The 26,266-nt window shown below is 36.4% G+C and overlaps 1 protein-coding gene across 1 annotated transcript in view; it reads left to right on the top strand.

The window, feature by feature from the left end:
* The window catches only part of STRN (striatin), a 63,512-nt gene that overhangs the window by 25,061 nt on the left and 12,185 nt on the right, over positions 1–26,266 (top strand). The window contains exons 5-10 of the mRNA XM_085055234.1: positions 354–518; positions 11,771–11,906; positions 13,739–13,874; positions 17,547–17,657; positions 20,589–20,732; positions 22,890–23,026. Coding sequence (XP_084911360.1) covers positions 354–518; positions 11,771–11,906; positions 13,739–13,874; positions 17,547–17,657; positions 20,589–20,732; positions 22,890–23,026 — 829 coding nt within the window. The remainder of the gene's footprint in view (positions 1–353; positions 519–11,770; positions 11,907–13,738; positions 13,875–17,546; positions 17,658–20,588; positions 20,733–22,889; positions 23,027–26,266) is intronic.

Here is a 26,266-nt window from a genome sequence, read left to right as displayed (position 1 = left end):
CAACCATGGTTGTGCATGCAACTGTGGTGATTTTTATAAAGCAGTTGTAAATATTTTAATTGAAAGTGCTTTGCCATTCGTTTTAGTAAATGAATGAATAACGTATTGTATAACCTCTGACTGCTAGGCTCTCTGATTTTTTTTTTTTTTTCCTCAGTGACTGTAGAGGCTGGTACTGCAAGAGGCGATCCCTCTGCAGCTGGTACAGGATGATTTACAAGCATGTTTCAGTAGTTCAGCACCATAGTTTGCTAAGATAAGAGATTGAGGATGAGTTTAGGGAAAAGTTTCCATTTAATGTTTCGTGGAAGTGAGATGTGCATAGAAGATTAGCATGAGTTCTCTTCCTTCAGGTATCTACAAGAAGTGGGCTACACCGACACGATATTGGATGTGAAATCAAAACGTGTGCGAGCTTTACTGGGCCTCTCGAGTGATGCTTCAGATAAAGAGAACAGAAATCAAGAGCCAATGGTAAATGGCACGGAAGGCCAGATTAAAGAAAACGCGATGATTGGGTAAGCATCAAGATGACTTTGTTATCTTTCTGCCTAAATGCAGTTAGTGGTGTTGAACAAAATTTTGTTTACTGAGAAGATTTCAGGATTTTTTTCTAGTTTGAGATTAGAGCAATTCTAAATAATTTTATTATATTAAGAAATAAGTATTGAAGTAATTATTTAGAGTCACATCTTAAAAGCACCACAATTTCTTTTTTTTCAGTTGGATGGCAGCACTAAGTCAAATCAAGCCTCTTTTGAGATATGATTTTTAAGTGTTTAAAAGTCAGCGTTGTTTCAAGTTAATGATTTGTTTGTATTGCTGGAAACTTTACTGTGTAGGTTACATACAGGTTTACTCTTCTGGTCCGTGGTGACTATGACATGATAATCTACACAAGAGAAGGGTTTTTTTTTTGCTAAATCTGATAAACAAAGTCACTTATTACATTCTGAGTCCTGTAGGTTTTTTGTTTTCTACTAAAGAATAGACACATGTAAATGTGACTGAAATGTAGGGTATTAATATCTGTGTTTTAATATTTCTAATACTATGCAAAGTCAGTCAAAGACAGTAAAAGCTTGTTTTTACTTTTTCTCTTAAGTGATGTTGAAGCTTAAGAGATTTTTTTCCATTTTCTTCTCTTTTCCATGCAGAGTTTAAAAACAAAAAAAAGTAAGTTAAGTTTAACTATAAAGTCTTCAGGAAAACAATCTGTTTGTTCTTGTTTAAGATATTGTAGTTTCAAAACTGGAAGAATAATGAAAACTATGCAGAACTGTTGTAACAATGGACAAGGTAGCTGTTTCCAGCAGTAGCACAGCTTTCCTCAGAGATTCTCATTCTTTCTTCCTTTTCTATACTTATGTGGCAAAATTTGTCTATTTGCTAAGGTCTGATACTGTTACATGACACATCCGGTCTTCTAAAAAGCATTTGTGAAATTTCATTTATACCCACCCAATAGCTGCAGCAACTTCAGGCCAACAAGTTACATAAGGGCAGAAGTTCATTGTTATGTAATTAAATGTAATGCTGTGAGATGGAAAATTTGAATGTGTGAGAAAACCTGCAAGCTACTAAAATATATTGTGTTGCTACATAGTTGACAAGTCATGTAATTTATGTACAGCAGCTTTGTTTTGAAGAACAAGAAATGCTTGATAGCTTGCAATAACAGTTTTGGTTTGATTCCTCGTGAAGGGGTCACTTCTTCCTAGGGGAAGTGTGTAAGTAAAGCTTCTTCGCTTACACTTCAAGATTTATATATATTTACATAGTTTTGAAACAGGTGGATCTATGTACAAGGTAGTTACTTGATGGATGAAATGCTGGGACAGTGGTTTTGATATAGTAGTTTTGGAGACATTTGCATTTCTTTTGAATCTGCTTGGTTTTGGGATAGACCTGACATTAGGTTTAACACTTTGTAGTTTACCCTACCCTGTGGCTGAGGATATTCACTGATGGAGAAAAATGAGTTCCTTTCCATTATGACTGGCAAGCTTTTCAGCTGCAAGGCTGGGCAGGCTGTACACTTTGAAAAACTGTTTTTATCTTGCTTGTGATGCCTGAGATAGCATACTGCATTACATAGCTTAGAGAAGTGTTTTGATAACATAATGAACAAGAAGGGACTCCATGGTTTTACAATGGAAAAATTCTGCAGGGTTCTTCACCGTGTCATGTCAGTCTTCATGGGTGATTCCGAGTTTCTGGATGTCCACTTGAGATCTCCCTCACTGGAATGAAAAATTCAGGGTTTTACTAGAATTCCTTGATTAATCTGAGTACAGGACTACCTCTCAATGCTGTGATTCTTCTGGGTCCTTCAGTCACACGTTCAGACTGCCTCTTTCAATTTTGCTTTCAGGAAACATTCTGTGGCTTGCTTCCTGGTAGAGACTGCCTGTTATTTAACAGCTATTTCATCTTGTGCTACCAGATACTGTAAAATGTTGCACCTCACATTTCTGTGACATGTGGCACTGTTCACCTCTTTCCGACTGCATCATTACTTGCCTCTGAGATTTCAAAGCACAGCTTTATGGTAGATGCAAAATCAGAAATAAGCTCATATTTACCTGTTACCTGCCTCATGTAATGCCAGCATTACTTCATCTTATATAGAGCAGCTTCTCTTTGAAAAGTACAGCATTGAATAGATTACTAAGATCTCAGGCACATGGATATTGCTCCTGAACTCAATTGAAATTTTTAGTGAGTGTTTGAAAACCTAATTCAACACTTTCCTACCTGGTTGGCACAACTAGAAAAAATATAGGTGGCTCAGCTAAATTCTGGCTTACAGGTGAGGAATGGGCACCCTTTGAAGCAACTTCACCAGTGCTAGGCTGCTTACTGTGATGGCAAAAGGACTGGCAGTTCCTTTAGCAGCCTCTTGTTATTCCTTGTGTGCATGTAATGTGAAAAACGGATCTGGGCTACAGCAAGCTTGTACAGTTGGACGGAATGCAATGAACTGCAGTTTAGTAGTGGCACAAGGGGAAAGTTATGGTGAGAATTAGAAGAACAAGAAACCAAACAAAACCTTAGTGTGATTCCAGGAAGTTTAAGGATATATGTGAGCGTTTGCCAGGAACATGAGACATTGGGACAGTTACAAACTAAAATTCAGACTGAAGACTCTCTGTGACTGTATGGGTACAGTGAAACTCTTTGTAGGAGAAAGCTTTGCTATTGCCAGAGAAGCCTGTGAACTCCAATGCAGTTTGGCAGATTTTGTGGTTCAAACTGTGTAATGAACATTGATGTCTGCTAGCAGATCTGAGGACACTGGTCGACCTGAAGGTGTTTTAGTTACATTTGAAGAACAGCACTGGGCAAAAAGTAATGCATAAAAATGAATGTAGTTTAACAAGGAATATACCTCTGTTGAAGTGAGAAAAGACAACTCATGGCATGGTTGATTTGTTTGATCTTGGAAAAACTGCGTAATACGCATCCACTGAATCTGTGGATTTTAAGTCTGAGTTTTAGAAAAATGTTTACATGGAATGAAAAATGCGAGAAGCAGAGTACCGGACTGGAGTAAAGAGAAACTCTGTGGATGAGAAACGATGAATACAAATCAATAGGAGTTAGGAAAGAATGTGGGTGAATGTGATGAAGATAATGTACAATAGAGGGGAAAATGGTACAGTGAAAAACAGAAGGAATATTGATTTAACAATGCATTTCCAGAATAGGAAAATGGAAGGCACGCTAGCTTTTCATTTCCTAAAAGATTTCTCCATATAGCAGTGTAAATTGCAGAAAGAACAGATTGGCTCAACTGCCTTCTGTACAACTGAACATTCGTGATAAATTACAAAGAAAGGAAAAAGATGGTATTTGATGCTTTTATGCTGCCATATGGTTATCTCTTTGAGAGGAGAGAGGGAGTAATGGAAATAGGAAACAAAACTTCCTTTATGTTTTCATTATTATTTTGGTAGTCAACCAGTACTTTCTTAGTGAAATGAAAATGGTGGAGAACAAAATAAATTAGTATTGCAAAAAAGTCCAGGGAAAGAATGGAAGAGCTGATCTATTTCTCAACACAGTCTGATTTTAGCACATTTTTTGTGTAAGCGTATTAATCTGTGCACAGTGCTTGTTGCTGTTATTCAGCCTCCTTCAGAAATACCTCTGACTGTAGCTCTGACTGTGCTTCTGAGCACAGTGTAAACCCACATTTTTCTTATTTTTCATTTTTTTTAAAAATGCCTTTGATTGTTTTAAAGATAAGTTCTGGCATTTTTCCTCTGAGCTCAGGGATGTGTGAAATGTATACTTTGTGGTGGGTAGGGAGGATATTTTTCTTCTGTTCAGCTGCTACAGCTTTTACAGATTTTTAAGTTGTTTGTTATACCAGAAGCTACCTTTTATATGAGTTATATCTTGTTATCTGTCCTTTATAACTATTTTGACAGCTGAGGTTTGAACACTCAGTACTGGGATACCAACATTAAATCAAGGCTTTTCATGGAAAAGGCTGGTGAGAATGTTTAGGGTGATTATTGTGAAGTTGATGCTGCTTGCTTTGATATGTAGAAACATATGATGGTTACAGTAGTGCCAATACATAGTACAATAATATTTATTTGCAGAACAGAATATGTAACTTGAATTCTGCTAGACTCTAGTTATTTTAGAAAATTGCTGTCTGGTCCCTCATAAGTGATTGCAGTTATGTCAGAGAGGTTCCCCTTCCTTTGGTATGGTGATGAACAAAGTACTGTTGTCTGTTTTAAGCCAAATCAGTTTCTCCTCATCCTAGGGTTAAGTAGCCTCAGCCTTTGTGTTACTAGCTGCTACATCTGTGGCCAAACTTGTATTCTTACATTGCCTATTTATTTGCTGATGTACAGATCCTCTTGAAAACTTTAGCACTCAAGACATCATGTGGATTTTGAATGCACCCTGCAAGATTTTGAATCCATAAATGAAATGTTAATATGATAACGTGAGCTAGATATAGTCCTGTTTTCACTTATTTCCTGGAATTTAAAAGGGAATCAGTTTTCAGTTTCTTCAATCAGCTCACTTGCATTACGAAAGATAAGTACCACTTGGCATGACTGGACTCAAAAATAGATACTAAAATAATAACCTCATAATAATGGTTTAAGTTCCTAACACTTGCAGTGAGAGGAATGGGTGCTTTCCCCCAACAATCTGAAACAGGAATGAAAGCTGCCTGCAAATATCACTTGTAGCCTTGAAAACATGGAAGTACATAAGTATCTTTAGTTCACTTATTACCTCATTTTCAGTAGCTTTATTTTACTGAGTGGAACCTAAACAGTCTAATTAGTTTACCTTCGTGAAGGTGTGTATTTGACTACCGTTTGGTATGAGTGGAAGCAAATAGAATGAAGGACTAGAACTGGAAAGGAATGAGGATATACCAAACATATATGTGAATGTCTGTATAAAAACCAGTATAGGCTAGTTCTTGGTAATGGTTTGATCATCAAAACTATAAATAGCCAATAGAAACTTCTTAAAGAAAAATGGCCCTGAGTGATATATCAATCTCTTTCTGAAACTGATCTGCTGCCTTTTTTTTCCTACTGAACTGCAAATGGCTTCCACTGACTACACTATACATGAGCAAAAAGACATCAAACCTCGGCATTTGAGAGCAAATCCAAAGACCTTTCAAAAATTAAACATTTTGAAAACCTTTTTTCTGATATGCAACAAATCATTGCAACTGACACTTCAGTGAATGAACATCTTTGTATACCAGAAGACCTTAATAACTCTTGTGCATCTCTAAATCCTATTAACACTGGCAAAAGTAATGACAGTGCTGCATACTGGCTGATGAATGTTGTTTGTTGGCTGGCTTATAAAATGGTTTCTTTGGGAAAATATCTCTGAATTTATAAACCTCGGGTAATATCTGCCATGAAAAAGATTTCCAAAATAGTATGCAAGTATATGTTGAATTACAAAAAGGAAAAAAAACACCAGTAAAGGGAATAAAGCAAATAGATTTTGTTGGGGTTTTTTTTTCATCTTTTTCCCTGTTTCTCCCTGCCTCCATCTTGAAGTGACCTAACAGTCATTTCAAAGGTGTCAGATCTGGACACTTTCAACAGATGTACTAAAGCAGAAAAAAAAAAAAAGTAGATAAGTTGAGAGGTTTTTGTGAAGAAATAAGTACAAATGGACCACACTTTTAATTGGCACAGTTCTATGGCTTAAGAGTTTGAGAGATGCTTCTTGGAAATGTCACATAAGACTCATAGTACAGAAAGAATGGGGGACAAAGAGACAGAAGTTGTGCATTTGGAGAGAGAGAAGCAAAGACAGGGGAGGTGAATGGAGAAATAACTTAAAAAAGTTACTCTGGTACTTCAAATATTAAGATTAGTTTTTATTCTTTATAAAACATATTTGTGTGATATATTATAGTTATCTGACTAGATTTGGCAAGAGAAGTGGCCCTTGCTTGTTAAATGTCATTCCTTTGCAATTCCAATTTACATCTAAACCATTTTGTAAGTGTTGCTTACCAGTTGTAATACATATTGCACTAGTTCTTGCATTGTGTGGTGTGAATTCATAGGAGATTTCAAAGGCTGTGACAGACTGTTTAGCCTGCCCTGTGTTCATTGTGTGTAAATTTTGTTGGTTGTAAGTGTTCTGTAGTTTTATATATTATTTTGATATTTTCTGTGCTGTATTATTAAGGATTTTACACAGTGTTGAACATCTAATGAGCTGTTCTTAAAGACAGTCCTCATTGAATTTGCATGCATTTATTTAATGAGTACAGTTCAACAGAATTTAACTAGCCACATTGAAAAGACTGTTTTAAAACATGTGATAACTAAATTCTGTGGGGAATTAATACAACTTATGAAGACCATGCAGTAGCTAATTTGATAGTAGCAGGAGACTGACCCAAAGAAAATGGCTCAAGAAAGTATGGTAGACGAGTTCTGAATGCTGGGTCACAACAGGTCCTTTTCTGTACAAGCTCTCAGAAACATTACTCAGCCTAAGCTGACCTTGTATTTATTTAACTTTATTGTGGTATTTCTTCTTGCTTCTGAATTTATCAATAAAATCCTGGCTTTATTTAAGATAACTTGTGTATGTCTTGGATAAAATAAACAAAAAAAGGCCTCTACTTTTTCCTTTGAGGCTATGAGTAGGACCAAGGCAGTTAATGGCCTTGTGGTTGGGCAGTTCATGGGAGAAGTTTATGAGACTCAACCTGGACATGACCACAGACTTTTCAGAGTTATTATCAACAAAGGACAAGGTAATAATAGAAATATAGATTGCGTTAGCTACAAAGAAAATACGTGTCTGTAGTATGACTTTAGTCCAAGTTAAATGTGACTTTGCAATATAAAATGTTCTGGATCATGCTGGGAGCAGGAAAGGTATCCAGCAGTGTGCTGCTTTAGTTTCCACAGAGCAGCTTTACCTTGCCTATAGGTTATGGTCTTTGCATTTCACTCACTAAGAAACAGGATTTGTGTTAAGATTATGGATATTAAATGTTGAGAGCAAATACATTCAGTCTCAACTATACATTTTGTAAATCTGCTAATATAATATTTCAGTGTCAGAACCAACAGAATTTTTACACAAAATACTTGTCTTGAGACATGTTACTGTTGGGCAGAAAATGAAGAGTTGGCCTGCAGAGCCCCAGCGAAAGCCAGGCTTGCTTTATTTAAATAGTACATGTGGAATATCCACGAATCATATTTTTTAGATTTCATGGGAAGGTGTTACTATTTTTAGTAAAGAGGCCAAGGGGTTAATACAAATCTGAATAATTGAACAGCCTGTAACATACAAATTGGGATCAGATTTTCACAGCCATCACAGCTGCGCAAAATTCTGGCAACTTCTCCTGAGGAGGAAAATACTCACGTGATTGCACTTTTATGTTGCTTTAAGGGAGGTAAGTAATTCCATTACCATCCCATTTGTAACAAGAATTTTGTGTTTTAAACAGGAAAACATTTCTTATCTTTGGGAATCAGAAGTTCCCTGTTTCAAGAGTGATATTCACAAAATTTGTGCACTGCCCATCTCTAGGAAGATGGAAAACCCAGCAGCATTAGTCTTCCTATATTTACCTTCTGGCAGTACTTGTTGTTAATGCTCATGAGAAGCAGTTAGTCCTGTTGTACCTAATTGTGTGCAGGAAGGAGTAGCAGGGTAATCTCTCTGCCCCAAAGAATTTCCTGTCTACCTGGATAAGCATACTGGAAGGGAGGATGTAATGGATAGAGTTAACAGTATCTGATAGAAGATGTGGTATTGGTTAAATGATTTTTGTTGGGTTGGTTAGGAAAGTGCTGAGTCAACTGGGATGAGAGCCTCAAGGAAAGAAGGCAGAGTTAGGTGCTGGGAAGAAAACCATGCGAGAGTGCTGTTGCAGAGTATGACTGAGGAAGGAGCAGTGGCAAAGAGATTAAGAACAAGCAGCTGAGGAGCAGAGTTGAGGAGGCCCTGCCACAGTCTGGCTGCTCCATGCTCTCTGTTTTGGCATGTTCTGTAGCTTCTCCTGCTGTCTGGGGTTTCTGGTTTATTCTTCCCCAGCTGGGAAGAATATTTGTCTTTGTCTCTAGGCAGTATGGCTGAGGAGGAAGGAAAAAGCTGCACCTAAGTTCTTGTACTTTGAAAATTATGTTCTCCCTTACATATGTTGTGATATGGGACAGTCCAGAAAAGAGGAAATGTCCTTTTTGAGACCTTTTTAGGGTTGTTGGTCTTTATTTGCAACAGACCCTGAACCTTGCTATAGTCTTGCCTCACCTGTGCTTATAACACCACAGTTTGTATCAGTCCCTGCTTTTGGACCTTGATTCTGTTGTTTTCACCCATGGATTTTTAAAAAATACTCTAAGCTACAAACCCCCTGGAAATGTTGAATTGTGTTTCTTTTTCTAAAATGGAATTTAAAGGTTTTTTTTACTACCCTATCTTTAAATATATTTTTGACCTTTCTTCTTTTTTATGTTGCTTTGTGAATGACCCCCTAAGAGAAGCAAACTAACCAGTTGGAAAATTAATGAAACAAGCAAGCATTGAATTGCCATCAAAGTACATAGCATAAATTAACTAAGGCCAGACATTTTTCTTCAGTACATTTTATGTTATTACTAAGTGCTGATGCTGACAGTATTATCCAAAATACATGATGTTTATATGCTGCTAAAGAATGAAAAATAGCTAAAATTATTAAATGACTTCTGATTTGACTGCTAGTGTATTGGGGTACAGTATAGCAAATCAGCCTGTCTGTCAGCTTGAAACTTTCTTCCTGTAGAACCTCTGAATAGTTTAAATAATTCTGTCACTTCTATTTTCTTTTCTTGGTTCCTAAGAATTCTTTCTTGGAATTTGTGTCTTAGCACAAATAATCTTCTGTGAAACTATGCTGACTGTACATTTTTGTGCTGTGCAGGATTTTTGAAATACATGATAAATAAGCTACCATGTTTCCAAATGCTTGAGATGCCCATTTAACCCTGCTCCCTGTGTAAGTGCAGATATATATAATTATATATATATATATCCTGCCCACTAAAATGTATAATAGTTATTAGGATAGTTGAAATCAGAGCAGTTTATTAAAAAGAGATATAACCTCTTTTGGTAGTAGCTTTGAACTTCAGTGTGAGAGAGAGCTGGGTTTAAGAGCAAATGAGTGCAGAGTCAAGTCTGGTATGAATTACTGCAAATACTTGGACCTGTAGAAGGATATCTGCTTCTTAATAATAAGTTATGTTAATTAAAATTTTATATTCCATGTTTGATAGTAGTTCATACATTGCTGTTTACTGGAGTATGTCTGATAATTACTATTATAGATCATCAGCCATAGTGTTTTTACATGGTAGATTTTTACATGGCAAAATACAGAGGAAGAAACCAAAAATAGTTACAGGTTTTGTTTTACCAAGATTTTTCTGCTGGAAACAGCAAGGCAACCGTACCTGTAGGATTTCTGTGAAAATGTGCATTATTACTACAGATTCTTGAGGTGTTATAGTCTTCTAAAGTAGTGATTACTTAAGGAAAAACAAAAATATTATAGAGTATTTTCAGGTTTGTGATAGATCACAATACTGCAGGAAGCAGGGCACATTGGGAGCATGTTTAAGATTGTTCTTATCTAAGTTAAGATCTGGAAGAGTAGAAGGAATATTCTCAGAAAAACAAGTGACTATGAAAACATACTGTACATTATGGTATATTATGCCACTGTGTATGCAGAATTTCTAATAGGAGGTGAAATCTGTATTGGTATTTTTGGGCCATAAAGATGAGTAAGTGAAAAAAAAGCAGCATAGCAAATTGTCTTAATGAAATGCAGATATACTGGGGCTATGAAGAAACCGCTCCTGCTAATTGTTGTCATGTAAGCATAGAGCTGCTTGAGCAGAGACTGTGCAAAGAAGGAAGTGTGCTGCTTATCATGCCTTATTACACATCAGAGCTTTTGCCCTTGGATGCTTCCTGTGATAGACCTTTGGAAAGTGTTGTGATGAAACACTGGAGTAAGTGGGTGATGGATGGATGATCAGGTGTTCACACTGCAGGGAGCTTACAAGGCCTTACCGTAGAGGTGTGTTGGTTGAGCCTTTTCAAAGGGGTCGTAGCAGAAGCAAGGCACTTACTGGTAGGAAGGGTGACTGCCCAAGACAATTTAGAGCTACAGTTCTGGAAAGTGAGAGGGAGAGACTTCTGTTTTTTCAGTGGTTGTGAGAATCAAGATGACATGCATTTAGTGATGAACTGTGAAAAACTGACTACTGATTAAAGGTAAGAAAACAGTAAAGCTTGTCTTCACTGCTGTAAGGCCATCTAAAGAATGTACCTCTAAAGGTTTTACTAGAAGTTAAAAACCATTTAAAGGTTTTACTAGAAGTAATTGTAACAATTTAAAATGAATAAATTTTGTTCACCACTGTATCTTTCAGGGGTTGATGGAGAAATGCATTTTCTGCATAGAAAACACAGATCCTGTTGATAATTTTAGGACTGCTTTATTTGTACTCTTGTCAGAGTTTTAATAATTGTTACAGTCCTGTTTCTTAGACTCTTCCACTTCAGTTGTTAATATAAGAACCGTTGTGTTTCCTGTTCTGAGGCACTGTCTAAATTTCTGCCAGTGCAGTCATAATTTTACCCAATCTTCACCCATTTCCTTATTTGTTTAACATAAATATAAATATTATTTAGTTATCAGTGATATTTTCCCATTCTGTTATTTTATAGTGGCATATTTATCATGTCTTCAAAAATGAATGAATGGTAGATCTAGAGTTTGGTATTTCCCAGCAAGATGAGGAACATCAGCTGGCAGGAGCAAAGATTTTCTGTCCCCTGATGTACATGTGGGAACCCAGCTTGGTAGCTGTAACTCATGTCCTTGTTGCTGAGACTTTCAGTAATGGCATAGCAGTATTGATGTTGCTTTTGGGCACATGTCAGATGAATGTTGCTTTAAAATGCTTTTTGTATTAAAAATTGAAGTGTCTGTCCTGGTAATGGCAGCCGTATGAAGAATAATTGTTGGTTCTAAAAATACAGCTTATGTCTATTGTTTTAGCTCTTTAGCCACAAAAATTTTTACCTGTTAATAGTCCATTTTTACTTGTAGGCTTGTTTTAGTCTTATGTGTTGTTGGACCTATTAATACAGAACAGATTGGTAATTGCAGAAGTGACTTCATTGTGATTTCTTTTGTCTCATGATGGTGGTTGTTGTTGTTGTTTAGGAAACCTGACTTGACTGATTCTGCCTCTCTGCTAGAGACCTTCAAATTTCTTGAAAATGCAGCTGCCGACTTTAGTGATGAAGAAGATGAAGAAGATATTGAAGGAAGAGAGAAAACAATCATTGATACCGCAACAGTGAGTGGAAAAAATAATTGAAAAAGTTACGAAGAACAGAAAAAGTGAGATTAATGAGGTGCCTATAAGCAAAGTATATGACTGTGTATGTACACATGCAAATCATTAATGCATCTTTATGATGTTCTGTCCAAGCATGTGTGCATAAGAGGAATTATATATGCATTTCTGAGTTTCTGCATACAGGCTAAGCTTTGCTGTCTTTATTGCTCTAAGTTGGGTTAAATTTTTCTAAAATTGTCGCTTTACTATCCCATACTGACTAGTATTTTTGATACATACTGGACACAATTTTTAATGTTTCAGATGTCCTTTTTTTACAGTTCTCAGCATAGTTTGAAAGTATTGTTCCTAATGTTGCATGTCAAAAATGATTATTGAATATTTATTAAAAATTATTGATACTAAAAATGACTTGTAAAAATTTGGCTTAGAGTACAGAACAAAAATACACTTATCTTTATAGCTTGTGGAAGGAAGAAGTGTAACTGGAAGAATTCTAATGTAGTTAATAAACCATTTTGTTTGTTTATTCAGTCAGTGCCTTAACCTCCCTTGTGATCTATACTTTGCTTTATGACTTGTCCATATGATCACATAAATACATGCAATCAGTATTCTTCTTTAAAATTAAAAGTTATTAAAGATGTGAGTTGTGTTTTCTAACAATTGAAGCAGATAAGAGATGATGGATGTGTTTGTTTTTATGGTGAGTTTTAAGAATTAACACAAAAAACCTGTTTAGTTTTATGGCATTTTTAGAGGGGATCTTTTAAAACTTATTCCTGTCATTCATGGATTATGAACAAATGTCTGAGACTCTTTTTTAAGCCCTGTATAATACAGTATGTTCAGTAAGCCTGCTGAAGAAATGAAGCTTGAAGTTCAGAATAGCTTCAGGTTTAGAAATTGGTTCACTGTATTTAGAGGAAACAGTCAGACATCCTCATGAGCTATGGGGTGTTGCCCTGTGTATTGAAGCCTTTTCAGACTGACCCTTAGCACCAAGTCAAAACATTGTGATTAATGTAAATTCTTTAGTTATGTAGAAGTAAAATTTATGCTACAGTCACGTTTCATGGCATCAGCTTACTTGTTGGTAAAATAAATGCAAAGAATCTAGTTAGTTTTGATTATTGAGGGAAAAGTAAACTTGTGGAAAACATACAATGAGATTCTTCTTCATTAAAAGATGTATTTGTTCTTTTACCAGAATTTGCTTTTGAATCTGCGAGGGAAATGCAGTTTAAACATGAAAGCAACATGTTTAAATAGAAATAACATATAGGAAAGCATTCAGAATGGAATGATTTTCTAAATCTAAGCAAATTAGCTCTTGTCAGTTGTGGGGTTTGAGGCTGGATTATTTTTTCCCTAGATTTGTGTCTTCGTCCACATATAGAATTATTTCAGAACTGAAAGTTAAGCTATTTTCAGAGAGGCAAAGTGAGTTTGGTTTTGCTGAAGTCTTTTCTACAGCATTCTTTGTTTTTTGTTTGTGGGTTTTGTGTGTTTTTCAAAAATGTTTTAAAAGTTTGTACAGTCTGGTATTAAAAAAGATAGTAGTGGTCTAGATCAGTGTAGGTTCAATATCCAAGTGATTGATTATTGATGGTCACAGGAAGAAAGAACTACACACAAGTTTCATTTCCACTTAGAAGTTTGAACAAAGTCTGTGTACTATTCCAGATTTACTTATTAATGTGTACTTTACTGCTTCCTCTTCGACTTCCTGTTTGGATTTTGCATAGAGGATGAGACAGTACTGCTCAGATTAAAGATGTGTGCATAACTTAATTCAGCTTTTTTTCCTGTCCTTTCTGACCTTTCAGATTGTAAGGAAAAGAGTGCTGTCTGACAGCAGTGAAGACAGAGATACAGAAGAAGCTTTGAAAGAGTTTGACTTTTTGGTTACCTCAGATGATGGTGATGGGGAGTCGAGAAGTTCAGGAGATGGAACAGACTGGGGTAAGGAAATTTGATGGATTGTACCAGGAGAAAAACAAGATGTGCTAAGAATATATTGTGATTGATCAGTTGATTGAATGAGATCTCTGTCAGGATCACAGCACCTTTTGATTATTTCTACAGTAAATAATTGGCAGACTGAAGTCCTCTTGGTATCGTTTTCTCATTTTTTCTGTACACTGCTTTAATGTAAGGATTCTTCAAGGTTTCTGCCTCAGGTCATTTTTACTTTTCTTTAATTCTAAGCAGATAGAGTTTAAATTTTATGAATGGTGTTTCAGTGTGTTTTTCCAGTGACCCATGTACATGACGGGCTCTGATAAAGCTGTATTTTACAATTATGATATGAGTTATTTTGTCATCTTTGCTTGCACCCAGTTTGATGCAGAGAGTAGTATGAGTCATAAAATCCAAATTAGTTGTACTCTTATTGTGGGTTAGTAATTTAGTTTGTATGAACTCTTCAGTTGCTCAAACTTTGTTTTACAATTCAGCAGAATTGAATCTTTAAGTCCTCTAGTCATAGAGAGACATTTCACAAACTGCTCTCTGTCCTTTGAGATTCATGTCCTGCAGCCCAGGATGCCACCATCCACTTTACCTTGATAATAATTATTCTGCCTAAACCCTTGGGATAGAAAAGGGAAGAAAGGAGGACTGGTTAAATACCTTGATGGGAAGTTGTTTCCTACTTATGCTGCTCTGGAAAGTCTTAAGGGTATGTGGACACAGAGGGAGCTATTGAAGATGACGGGAAATGACTGAGCTTTATAAGGGAGCTGCAACTGTGACAGACCAATAAGCCATGGCAGCTGTGGCTCCACATGAGCTCCAGGACTCTCTATTTCACTGAAGCCATGTCCAGCTCCTGGTTGGCCTCCCATTAACTGTTCAGTGTGGTGTAGTCTCTACTTAAGAAGATGAGTCATAATATTATTAGATACAGCAGTATTATATTCACCGAACAAATTTAGAAATGCTGCTCGTTTTTACCAAAAAAGATTTCTGATACTTCTCTTTAATATTAAAATTTTAGCCATTTGTGCTTGGTCAGTGTAGCTATTGCTTGTGTCACCAAAATGTCAGTATGCTCACAGGAGCTTTTTGTTCTCAAATTCACACTTCCAGTTTAGTTTTGCTTTCATTGATGACAGCTGAGTACAAGTAAGCAGAAGTCTGACATTAAAAGTAAATTTTTATGAAAAGTAGTAGTTTCATTTCTAGAAATGAGAAGGGTTTGGGTTTTTTTGAGTCAGAGGTGTTCATGTTTTTTCAATTACTTGTTTCCCAACTTGTGTCTTTCATGGTAACAGTATGTAAGACTAAGCTTCTTCAAGGAACTGCCATTGTAAATCACTTAGGTTAATTTGAGTGGAAGTGTTAAATGTAGTACACCAGAGCGATGTTGTGTAGTGAGGGATAGCAGCACACAGAGGAAATTCTTGCTTCATTTTGGATTCCATGTATTACTGCTCAGTTACAGTTATCTGTTGAACTCATTTGGCTTGAAAGGTCCTCAGATGTTTTCTGGTAATTTTAAACTGTAAAGCACTTGAATAGGAGTAGTTCAGGATCCACTTCTGAAGTTGAACAGTATCTGTGGGACATGCAGGGAGCATGCTGGGACAGTCTGTAGAAAATTAATATATTGGGTGTTTTCCTGGCAACAGCACAATCTAATAAAAATCTATTTAAACTTTATTTTGCTAGAAGAGGGAAGAAATCTTGTCTAGCCAGGGAGGAAAAGCATGATTAAAACTTTTAACCTACCCCGGAAAGACTAGATACTTGTTTCTCTGAAGTACGATTTTCTCATATCCTTTTTGAATTCTTTATGCAGTTTTTGCTCATTAGTGGTAATTGAGGCATATGCCTTAAGAAGACATGACTTAGCCCATAGACAATCTATTTTAGAGTCTCTTCAACTTACTAATACTTATTTTCATAGCTTTTCTTAAAAGACTTACACTGCTAAACTTTGTGTCTTGAGTTAATCTGTCACTCCATGAGTATATGATCATGACTGAAGGGTTCAAAAGAGTGAGAGATGACCTCAAAAAGTATCTTCTTCTATCATGCAAGTTTGAACAGAGTCAGGCTCTGTTTTCTCAACATCTGAACATTAGGTGGTTACAGGCCACTCTTAAGATGCCTTTTTTGCTGTCACTGAACACTCACAGTAGTCTCAGCCCCTCCTTGAAGCTCATCTGCTCCAGCAGGCTGAACCATCTTTGTGGCTCCCTTAGACTTGCTACACTACACCAATAGTAGGTACTTAGGACTCTACCTAAAAGGTTTCTCAGTATTAAAAATATTGCACTGGATGCAGTACTCAGAAATATGGTATCACAGGTGCCCAACACAGGGGAGCAGTCAGTTCCCTCACCCTCTAGGTTACATTCTTGTTGAAACAGCCTGGGATATTGTTGGTTGCTTTTGCTGCTAGAGTATGTTGCTGAATACTGTTGAATTTGATGTTGATGGAGGATCCCTAGGTATTTTTCAGCATTATTCATTTTTAACAAGTCAGTCACATTAATAACCCATGTGTGGCTTTTATCTTCTGTCCAATAATAGTGACTGCTTCAGAATGTGATTGATAGTGTTGTGCTTCCTCTATAGACATTTAAGATCTGCAGCTTAGTCTGAGGATAAGTTTATTGTTGTTTGTATTTTAGAAGGTCTAGAATACATTATTGATGTAGAAAGTAAACTTGGTCTGAAAGTAATTAATCTCTAAATAATAAGGTTGAGAGTTTAATGAGAAAACAAAGCAAAAATATAACGGGATTTCAAAAAATTTGGAGCTGTAATGGTCATGAAAATAAATATATATGAGGAAAAGCTGTATTACCTCCCCTCCTCTCACAAATTATTTTTCTAAGCTGCCTCAGGATAATCTCCATATATGGAAAAAATTACTTGGGAGATGTGAACTCATGTAACATGTTTTGTTCAAAATCTCCAAGTACTGTACAATAGGAAGGATACTTCTTTTCTGTATCAGGTCACAGAGGAAGCAATTTAAGGGAGATGCTTAGAAAAAAAACCAAAAAAGTGGGGATTTTTTTTCATTAGGCATAGTGAAATGTTTTGGACTTTTTTCTAAAGATTACTATCTCAGGCCTTCACCTTTTTGTGAAATTTCATTGCTTTAGTGCTCTACGAGTTTATTCAAACTATTATGACATGAATACTGTGTTCCAGAATGATTTAAATGTGCTACTAGTTTGTGTAAATGACAACATAGCACAAAGACAATAAAATGAGGATTTGAAATGCAGTAATGCAACATCTGAGTTGTAAAGTTATGTTAACGAGTAACATAGCTGTTTCTTCTAGATATAATTCTTTCCCTGGAGGAAAGAAAAAACTGAAAAATATGACCTGATTTATTGTAAAGTAAATGTCGCTTACATTTATGGACAGCTATGTGCTTGGTTATAGGAATTAAACACGTGAAATTTCATCTCAGTTTTTTTATTAAGAAAATTCTTAGCAAATAGAAGTGGAATGTGAGTAGCAGTTTTGTAGCTTTCACAAGCTTGGTGCTATTTCTGTCTGTTTTAAATAAAAGACAAATGCCATTGACAGCAGCTGTTGCCTCCTTCAGTGGAGATCACTTGGTGACATTATTGAAAAAGGATGTTTCATTTGTTTCACTTTGTTTAGAAAAGGAAGACCAGTGTCTCATGCCTGAAGCCTGGAATGTCGACCAGGGAGTTATAACCAAACTCAAGGAACAATACAAAAAGGAGCGCAAGGGGAAAAAGGGGGTGAAGAGTAAGTGGAAAACATTGCACCTTAAAATCATAAATCTCACATCTTTCACACCCTTAATTCTATCTCTCTTTCAATGTTTTCCTAAAATTACTTACTCTTTTACTTTGCTGCTCCTGACTGCTTTCCTGTTCACCAGTTCTCAGGGGTTGAAATTAATGACAGACAATCAAGTTACCTGATAAATAGTTGGATTAGATATAACTTCCTCCAACCAAGTGTTGGGTTAGTTAAAAATTCTTGCTTTGAGCATGTTTTGTATTTTTGTTATTCAGATATTAAAATTGTAAAAGACATTGGTTTAATACCTCACACTTTAATATAGACTTCAGAACCCTTTCTTAGCTGGAAACGTGCCAGTTTCACAGGAAGAGTTAAAGTCTGGTATATAAATAAACAAAGAAACTGAACTGGAAACTCTCTTGAGTATCCTATTAGATGACAGTGGGAGAAAACAGGTTAATTTCTACCCCTGTTTATACTTGACATTCACAACATGAAAGTCATGCTGTCATCATAATTTGTTATGCAGGGCTCGAAATAGGAAGCGACTATGACCATCAGTTTATTTGTAAATCACAGGATTTATTTGTTGAGTTTCATACCTCTGGGACTAGCCTTTAAAAAAGTTGGGTATTGTTATCCAAACAACAAAAAACTGTGAACAGTATCTGAAATACAGTTTCTAGCCCTGTATTTTTTTTGTTACATTTCTTGAAATACAGATGTTTTGTAAAATCAATGATTTTTCATAGGTAAGAGTTAAAACTTTTTGAACTCAGATGGAGACTTTGAAATGAAACACTGTATCCATGGCTGTGTTTCAAATATCTAGCCATAATGAGAATTCACGTGTGAAAGATGTATATTAATAATATTGCATGTAGCTTGGTAAGAAATTTCAGGGATGTTTCTCCCTTTGTGGGAAGATGCTTATGACCACCAAGGAAATTCTCACTTCCAAAGAGATATGTATGATGATGCAAATATGTCAGATCCTCGCATCATTGAGGCTGACTTGTTTTGTTACTTTTTGTAATGATATTCTCATGAGCTGCTGCTCAGCATTTGGTTATGTGGCTGAAATTATATCAAATAAAATAACTAAACCTCTCATTTTTTCCAAATTAAAAGAAAGGTATATAGTTACCATGCTTTAAATTTCTCAAGTGGTATTTTTGTCATCTTTGGAATCCTTTAATTTACTGGAAGTTGATTGCAAGTCTGACAAGAAGCTGAGCTGGCTAAGTGTTCATGTTTAACAAAATTGATTCTAAATTTCCTTATGGTTAAGATAGACAGGGCATACAAGTATATGATTACAGTGAAAGTGATTTTTGTAATTTGTCTGTTATTTTAAAATATACAGACGTTATGTAGTTCAGGATAAATAGCTGTAGGGTTAGTTCAGCAGAAATTATTTAATCCAAGTGTTGAAATTCTATTCTTGAACAGCTGTTGTCTTTTTATTTTTGATGATAAAACTTAATTGTTAATATAGACATAGACATACTGGAATATGTTTTATGATATGATCTGTATGATAAAAATCATGATGTAAAGGCAGCACTTGGACATCCAGTGCTCCTTCTTGAAGATAACTACTGCTCAGTACATTTTGGATTGATTTGATTGGTTTGATCTTGGGAGACAAAGTTTGCTGTAGCAGTGAAAGTAAGCATCTTTCCATGGACAAACCAGCATTGGAAGGGCATCAATGCAGAAAAACTAGGAAGAATCAGAGCCTGTTTTCAGCTATTCATGATATTGCACGTGGTGAAGAAGAATGTTAGGGAGGCTGTCTGGAGAAGAAAGAAGGGACCAAATAACATTAAATTTTACAAAGTTTGTTTCTATGACTTTAATTTCATCATATATGGTGCTCAGCCACTGAACTGCTTGTAAGTAAAATACTGTTTTTATAAAGCAGATATTATAGTAAAACAATCTTGCAAAATCCTTCTTAGTGTTTTTCTGGATTGAGTAATGTATTGATGACAGACAAGTTAAATACAATTTAGTTTAATATCAGTCATTATGGTTAGGGTGGACAAAGTACAGTTTGCAACTGCATTAGTAAACTCATGATTTTGCAAGGCTGTAGTAAACATTCCTGTGAAGTAATAAGAGAATAGAATCATAGAATGGTTTTATGAGAGAATACATATATTAGAATACACTGCTGTGTTAAAGCTGCTTAAAAATAGCTGTATTATTTACTGGTCTAGGAAAAAAACATAATGGACTATGGGTAAGACATTTTCCCATTCTTAATTAAACTTACAACAGGAAAAACTACCGAAGATATGTTTCAGCCTCAATCCTATATAAAACAGTCAAAACAGGGATGTGGGAAAATGATGGAGCAAAGCACAGGTAAGTGTCAAGAAGGGCATGGGTCTTCACCATATGTAGCTTCAGGAAGTAGGCCAGTGAATCCAGTTGCATTTGTATTTTAATATAACTTTTCGGATTATATAGTTCACGATACTACACTACTGCACAAATAAATTTAAATTATTATGTTGTCATAAGAATATGCTGCACAAAGTACCTGATGCACAAATTCTAAAATATTCACGGATGTCAGCTATTGTTTTGGCAAAGTAAATATTCTAATAATCTAATAATCTAAAGTGTGACTCAGTTGGCGGCATTCTTCAGCATCCCGTACAAGTAGCACTATGAGTTCATACATTTGGGGAAAATTGTGCGTTCACAATTCTCAGTTGCTTCTATCACTTTCTTCTCGAAATTCATTTCATGCTGGATGATTAGTTACTGCTGAAATAAGTGCTCATTAGTTTTTCTGTGGTAATGTCATAATGCAGGGTAGGATCCATTGTTGCATGTGCTGCTGTAGCATATCTGATATAAGTAGTGCCATCGTGAACTATGCCTAAACCTTTTAATTTTTTGTTTTTTTCTGGTTAGGGCCCAACAGGTCAAAGCTGCAAGATATGCTTGCAAACTTGAGAGATGTTGATGATCTCCCTTCATTACAGCCATCTGTTGCACCTTCTTCTAGGCCCAGTAGCTCAAGGCTCATTGAACATGAGATAAACAGGACGGATGAAGGTAAATATTAAAAAAGTGCATACACCTTCGTAGAGGGTGGATGTTTATAGTTACTTCTTAAAGATTATCCTCTAAGACTTTCCAAGCACTTTACAAATTCTGATTCAGTATTGGAAGTTCTGTCCAAGTGTAATAAATGACATTCCCATTCCTCCATTATGGTCGCTATTAGTAAGGTCAAGACATCTACCAAAGTTCAAGTCTTGGCTGAATACCTTTGAGCATGATGGAAAAAAGTAATATGGAAAAAAAGTAATTAGTGGCTTTGTAATAAGATGATCCTAAATCACTTACTTTTGTTTGAGCTCAAGCCTGGCAGACAAGTGTGGAATGTAAACTCTGAGGACATAAGAGCATCTTTTTTTCTTCCCATTAACATAATTTTAAATGTATGTTTGTATATATACACACACACAAACGTCCTTTTTTTCCAAGTGCAAAGATAGAGGCTCTGCAGGTAAACACAGATGCCTTACTATAGCTTTTAAAAGCATGTGGTGATTTCGTAGTGAATCATACAGAACAACTTGCAGCTTGCCAGTGTATTAATTTCCATAATGCGTTCCAAAAATTAAAAAAAAATCTCATAGTGGCTAGCCCAAGTATGGAAGACCATGCATGCATCTTTGTAATGGAGCCCTACTGTTATGTCTGAAAAATGCTAAATCATCTCTTTGATCAGTATTTGAATTGCTATAATACAGAGCATAATAACATATAGTATATGAGGCTGTATTAATTTGTCAAAGATAGCAGCCTTCCAGTACCTAAAGGGAGCTTGCAAGAGAGCTGGAGAGGGACTTCTTGCATGGGCATGTAGTGACAGGACAAGGGAGAATGGTTTCAAACTGAAAAGAGGGCAGGTATAGATTAGATATTAGTAAGAAATTCTTTACTGTGAGGATGGTGAAACACTGAACAGGTTGTCCAGAGAAGCTGTGGATGCCCCATCCCTGGAAGTGTTCAGTATCAAGTTGGATGGTGCTTTGAACAACCCCATCTGGTGGAAGGTGTCCCTGCCCATGGCAGGGGGTTGCAGCATGGTGATCTTTAACGTCCTTTCCAAACCAAACCATTCTATGATTCTGTGATATCATGTGCTCTATTAAAATGGTAAATATGTGTTTTGAAAAATGTGCGAAAAATGAGTTCTGCTTAGCAGTCTTTCAATGAGTGCGAATAAGTAGGTCGGCCAAGTTATAATTAAGATGCATAAAAAGCCCTGGTGTGTGGAATCGTTACCAAAGATCTCAGTAGTTCTGCTTCCTTCATGCTCAGTGATTTTCTTTATGAAAGAAGGGGGTAACTTAGCAACGCTTTGAGAAGTGGAAGAATTTTTTGTTGAATGTTTCCTTTCCAACTTTTCTCACATGTACTGAGAGTTATATTAGCAGAGCTCTATTTTCATGTTTTTTCAATAATGTGTTTTTTAATTCAGAGACTCAAATGGACTCTCACAAAAAAGGACAGCTGATTGTTACCAGTCTGAGTTCAGTATTACAAACTATTAGCTATGTATTTCTTTATAAAGCTGAGACACCATGATATTTAGGGCACACATTTTTTTATTCTATTAAGTTTTCAAATTTGATGTCCTGTATGTATTGTGTGTTGAGTGAAATATTGCATTATGAGTTTGAAAGATAGGAAAAGAGAATGGTAGTATAGAATTTGGGGTGGAGAAGGTAAGAGATGTTTGTGATGAAAAGATAGTAACTAGGAGACCTAATCAAACAGCAGTGCTTTAAGAGCTTTTATTTGGGCTACTTGCACCAGCTATTCGTATCTACATTTTTGTTGCTTCTTCAGCACCTATTTGCATATTTTGTAGCTGAGTTGGGGAAGGTGTTTTCTGTGTTGCTTGTACATTATATGTGGGTGAATGGTAGCGATCCCTTCCTGCCCGTGGCTGGTTGCATTTACTGTCTGGAGTGGCGCACACCACGTATGTAGGTGTGTTCAGAAGGGGCTGTTTATTGTGAGTACACTGCTTATCTTTAGAACAGTTATTTTTGTATGCATTTCTGTGTATCTTTTTGCCCTCAGCTATTTGAGAGATATGTAGCATTCTGAAAGTGGAAAATATGCCTTAGTTATACAATGTTGTATAAACCCATGTTTCAGGATTTTGTTTTGTTTTGTTTTGTTTTCTTGCAGTGGAAGCTTTAACATTCCCTCCGTCCTCAGGGAAATCTTTCATTATGGGAACAGATGAAGCCCTTGAAAATGAACTGGGTCTTGGAGAACTGGCAGGCCTTACTGTAGCAAATGAGGCAGATTCACTGACTTACGATGTAAGTGGTTATGAATGGTAACTCAACGTTCTTCTGTCTTGTTGAAGGCAGATGCAAGTTGCTTGTGTGTAGACTCAGCAGAAAACATTCTCCAGTTAAAACTATGCTGCCAGAGGAGGTCACAAATTTTTACTTGGCAAAGCTGTTCTTCCCATACATGGCAGCATTCAAGCTCTCTGCAAGCCCTTCTCCTCTCATTTGCCTGCCATGTCATGCAGATAGTTGAAAGAATATGGAGTTAATGATAGTGGTACAGCTGGGTATGTGTAACACCAGTGACTGAGCAAAATTAATCATGCCCAGCAGATTGAGGGACATTTATGCCCCTTTTACATGGGCTGTATGTAGTTTTGGGCCACTCCACATCCAGAAGGCTGTAGAGAAATTGAGGAGATCCCAGTAGCTTGTGACTGATGAGTACATGTTAAGGACATAGTTCTGTTCGGCTGTTACGAGGCTCAGGAGTGCTCGAATAGCAGCCTGCAGGTGCTTAAAAGGATGGCAGAACCAAGCTTCTCCATAGTGCCAGGCATTAAAGCAAGAGAAAACAACAGCAAATTACAGCTTGGGAGGTTCAGGTAAGACACTAGGGGAGAAAGTTATGTAGTAGGTGATACTGAAACAACCTACGCAGAGAAACAGTGGAATCCCTCTCCTGAGAGATATTCAAGACTTGGCTGGGAGAGAGCTGTGATTTGTGTTACCTGATGTGGGCAATAGTTTAATTTCAAATGGGAAACAGGACAGGACTTCTTAGAAGGGTTTTGTGGCCAGCACTTCCGTAGCTGTGTCTGTAGCCTACAGCGTATTTGTCTTGCACTGTTCAGGAAAAAATCTTTCTTAAAATTGCATCTTTTCAGTTGTATGCAATTTTTTCCTGTATTTTGGATTTCTTGGAGAAAGATACTTCGGGTATTAACTTAATAATCTGCTCTTCTGTGATCTGTGAGCTTCAGATTAATCTTGCTATTGCATCGCCCAGCTGTGTCAAGGCGGGATCTCAGAGATAATTTTTAATACTGTGTTGGGGAAGAATCCTACCCTTCAGTAAATCTGACTCTTAAGTAATCATTATCTGGGATTTTACTATCACAAATGAAGTCTGAGACTTTAGAAATAAGATGCAGGTCCTTATTTTGAAGTTCTACCCCCTGTATGTACTCGTAAAGCAATGAATTACGGAGTTAATAAAAGCTTGCACTCATTTTGAAAGTGCCACTGCAGAGATGTGCTCTACCACTATAGCAAGTTTCTGAACATGTGATATGTTACGAATCATCACTATTGCAATGAATGCAGAACACTTCGGCTAAAATTCAGTATTTTAGTGTTATCTCCTAATTTGGGCTCAGTTCTTAATGTTTTTACTAATTGTCCCTAACTATGTCTTCAGAAAGGGTAAGGTAATGTACAAATGAATTTCTTTTACAGGTACACTTAAAAATCCAAGGCTGGATTTTTAAATTCAGAGAACATGACTAACCTAAACCGTCTGTACAAGATACTAATGCTTTCATTGCTTGACTTCATTGCTCAAGTGTCCATATAAACTGTTGTGTTTGTTCATGTCTCTGTATCCTGAACTAACAGCTTTCATTTATGGAATAGAATTTTTTTTATCCATTCCTATTCCTATCCTGCATGGTAGAGAATACTAGCTTCTATTTGTTCATTTGTCAAATGCCTGTATGAAGTCCTGTAATCAGGAATTCATAGTCATGACTTCCTTAACACTTACCTTTTCCTAGTCCTGACAATTAAAAAAAAAAAAACATTTACAAAACTGTTTGCCCGTGTCACTGTGCACTATTTTGAAGCAAAATGAAAGGCTAGTGTTTCTATTTCAAGTTTTGAAAATTTAGTTTACAGATAATATAATGTTTCTATTTTGGACTATTTAGTACATTCTTCCAGCTGCCAAATGTGAATCAGGTAGGATTAGTGAAAGTTCAGTATATTAAGTATCAGTTTTGAATCATATGGAGAATTAAGTTGAAAGATCATGTGAATCAGTCTTTAAATGCATTTGCTTTTAAGAGTAGCAGACACTTTTCCCATTTTTGGTTGCATTCATCCCACTGACATTTTTGCTGGATTCTTCTCTTGTAAAAAATGGCAGCATTAGCCTGCCTCATTTCATGGTTTCAGTTTTTTACATATTCCTTTGGCTGTAAATTAAAGAATGTTTTTTTCACTTGGTAATGGAGATTATGAATCTCTTACTTAAAAGACAAAATTTTTCTTTTATAGATAGGTTTTTAGAATATCTAACAAGATTAAATTTTCCAGATTGCTAGCAAATACTCTTAAGTTTGTCTTTTCTTTTTCCTTCCTTTACACATTCTTGACAAATGTTCACTTTGGTTGGCTCTGGTTGTTTCCCTAGTCTTCTTGATAGATTAAGCAGCTTCATCAAATTGTAATAGATTTTAGGTAAGGGTAACTGAACTACAAAATCATTGTATTTAATGTTAAGTACTGATTTGGAGGTTTTGGATTTCGCAGTAGGCTCTTGATTGATTTCTTACAACTTTGAACAAAAGAAGTGTCTGTAATTGCATGTCATTCCTGTTTTTTGAGTTTTCAATTTGTTTTCAATTTGTTTTCAATTTTGTATAGACACAAATATTATTACTAGTGGCAAATCCAGATCAGGTGCTAGTTTTGGGGTTGACATCCCCACAAACTGCTTTTCAGGCCTCAGATTACCTCACTGTTGCACTTTGGTAGGGAAAGACAGAAGAAGGTTGTCTGCAGTGTTAGTAACCAGCCTCACAGCTTGTGAGACAGGTGGGTCGAGTGATGTGGTGCACCCAGGTGGGTGTCAGGGCTAGAATCTGTTTCTGCCTCTGCTGCTGGTCTGCTGGCTGGGTCTGCCCTCCCTCCACTTCCCAGTTCATAAGCTAACCATCTTGGACTCCTTTGGAAGAATGTTTTTGAATGAAAGACAAGCAAAGGGAGAATATTATTCTGCCAGAACTGGAATTTACTGCTGGGCCATCTGAGGCATCTTTGTGGCTTTTGCAGATGTGACATAGAACCTGTACTGCTGGTATGGCAGCTGGAGGGCAGGCAGGTTCCCTCCATCACCTGATTGGCATTAGATGCCTACGTTGAGGCAACCAAATTCTTCTCCAGATATCTGTACATCTTGTATCCTTTTTGCTGAGATTTTCTTGGCCAGTCTTCAGAAAACCTGCCAGAGCTGCTAACTGTGCAGTCCTGTCCCATCCTTGTACC

Source organism: Lichenostomus cassidix, chromosome 3, assembly GCF_008360975.1.
Source record: "Lichenostomus cassidix isolate B80296 chromosome 3, HeHo_3.0, whole genome shotgun sequence".
Classification (NCBI taxonomy): domain Eukaryota; kingdom Metazoa; phylum Chordata; class Aves; order Passeriformes; family Meliphagidae; genus Lichenostomus; species Lichenostomus cassidix.
This window is presented reverse-complemented; position numbering and strand designations above follow the sequence as displayed.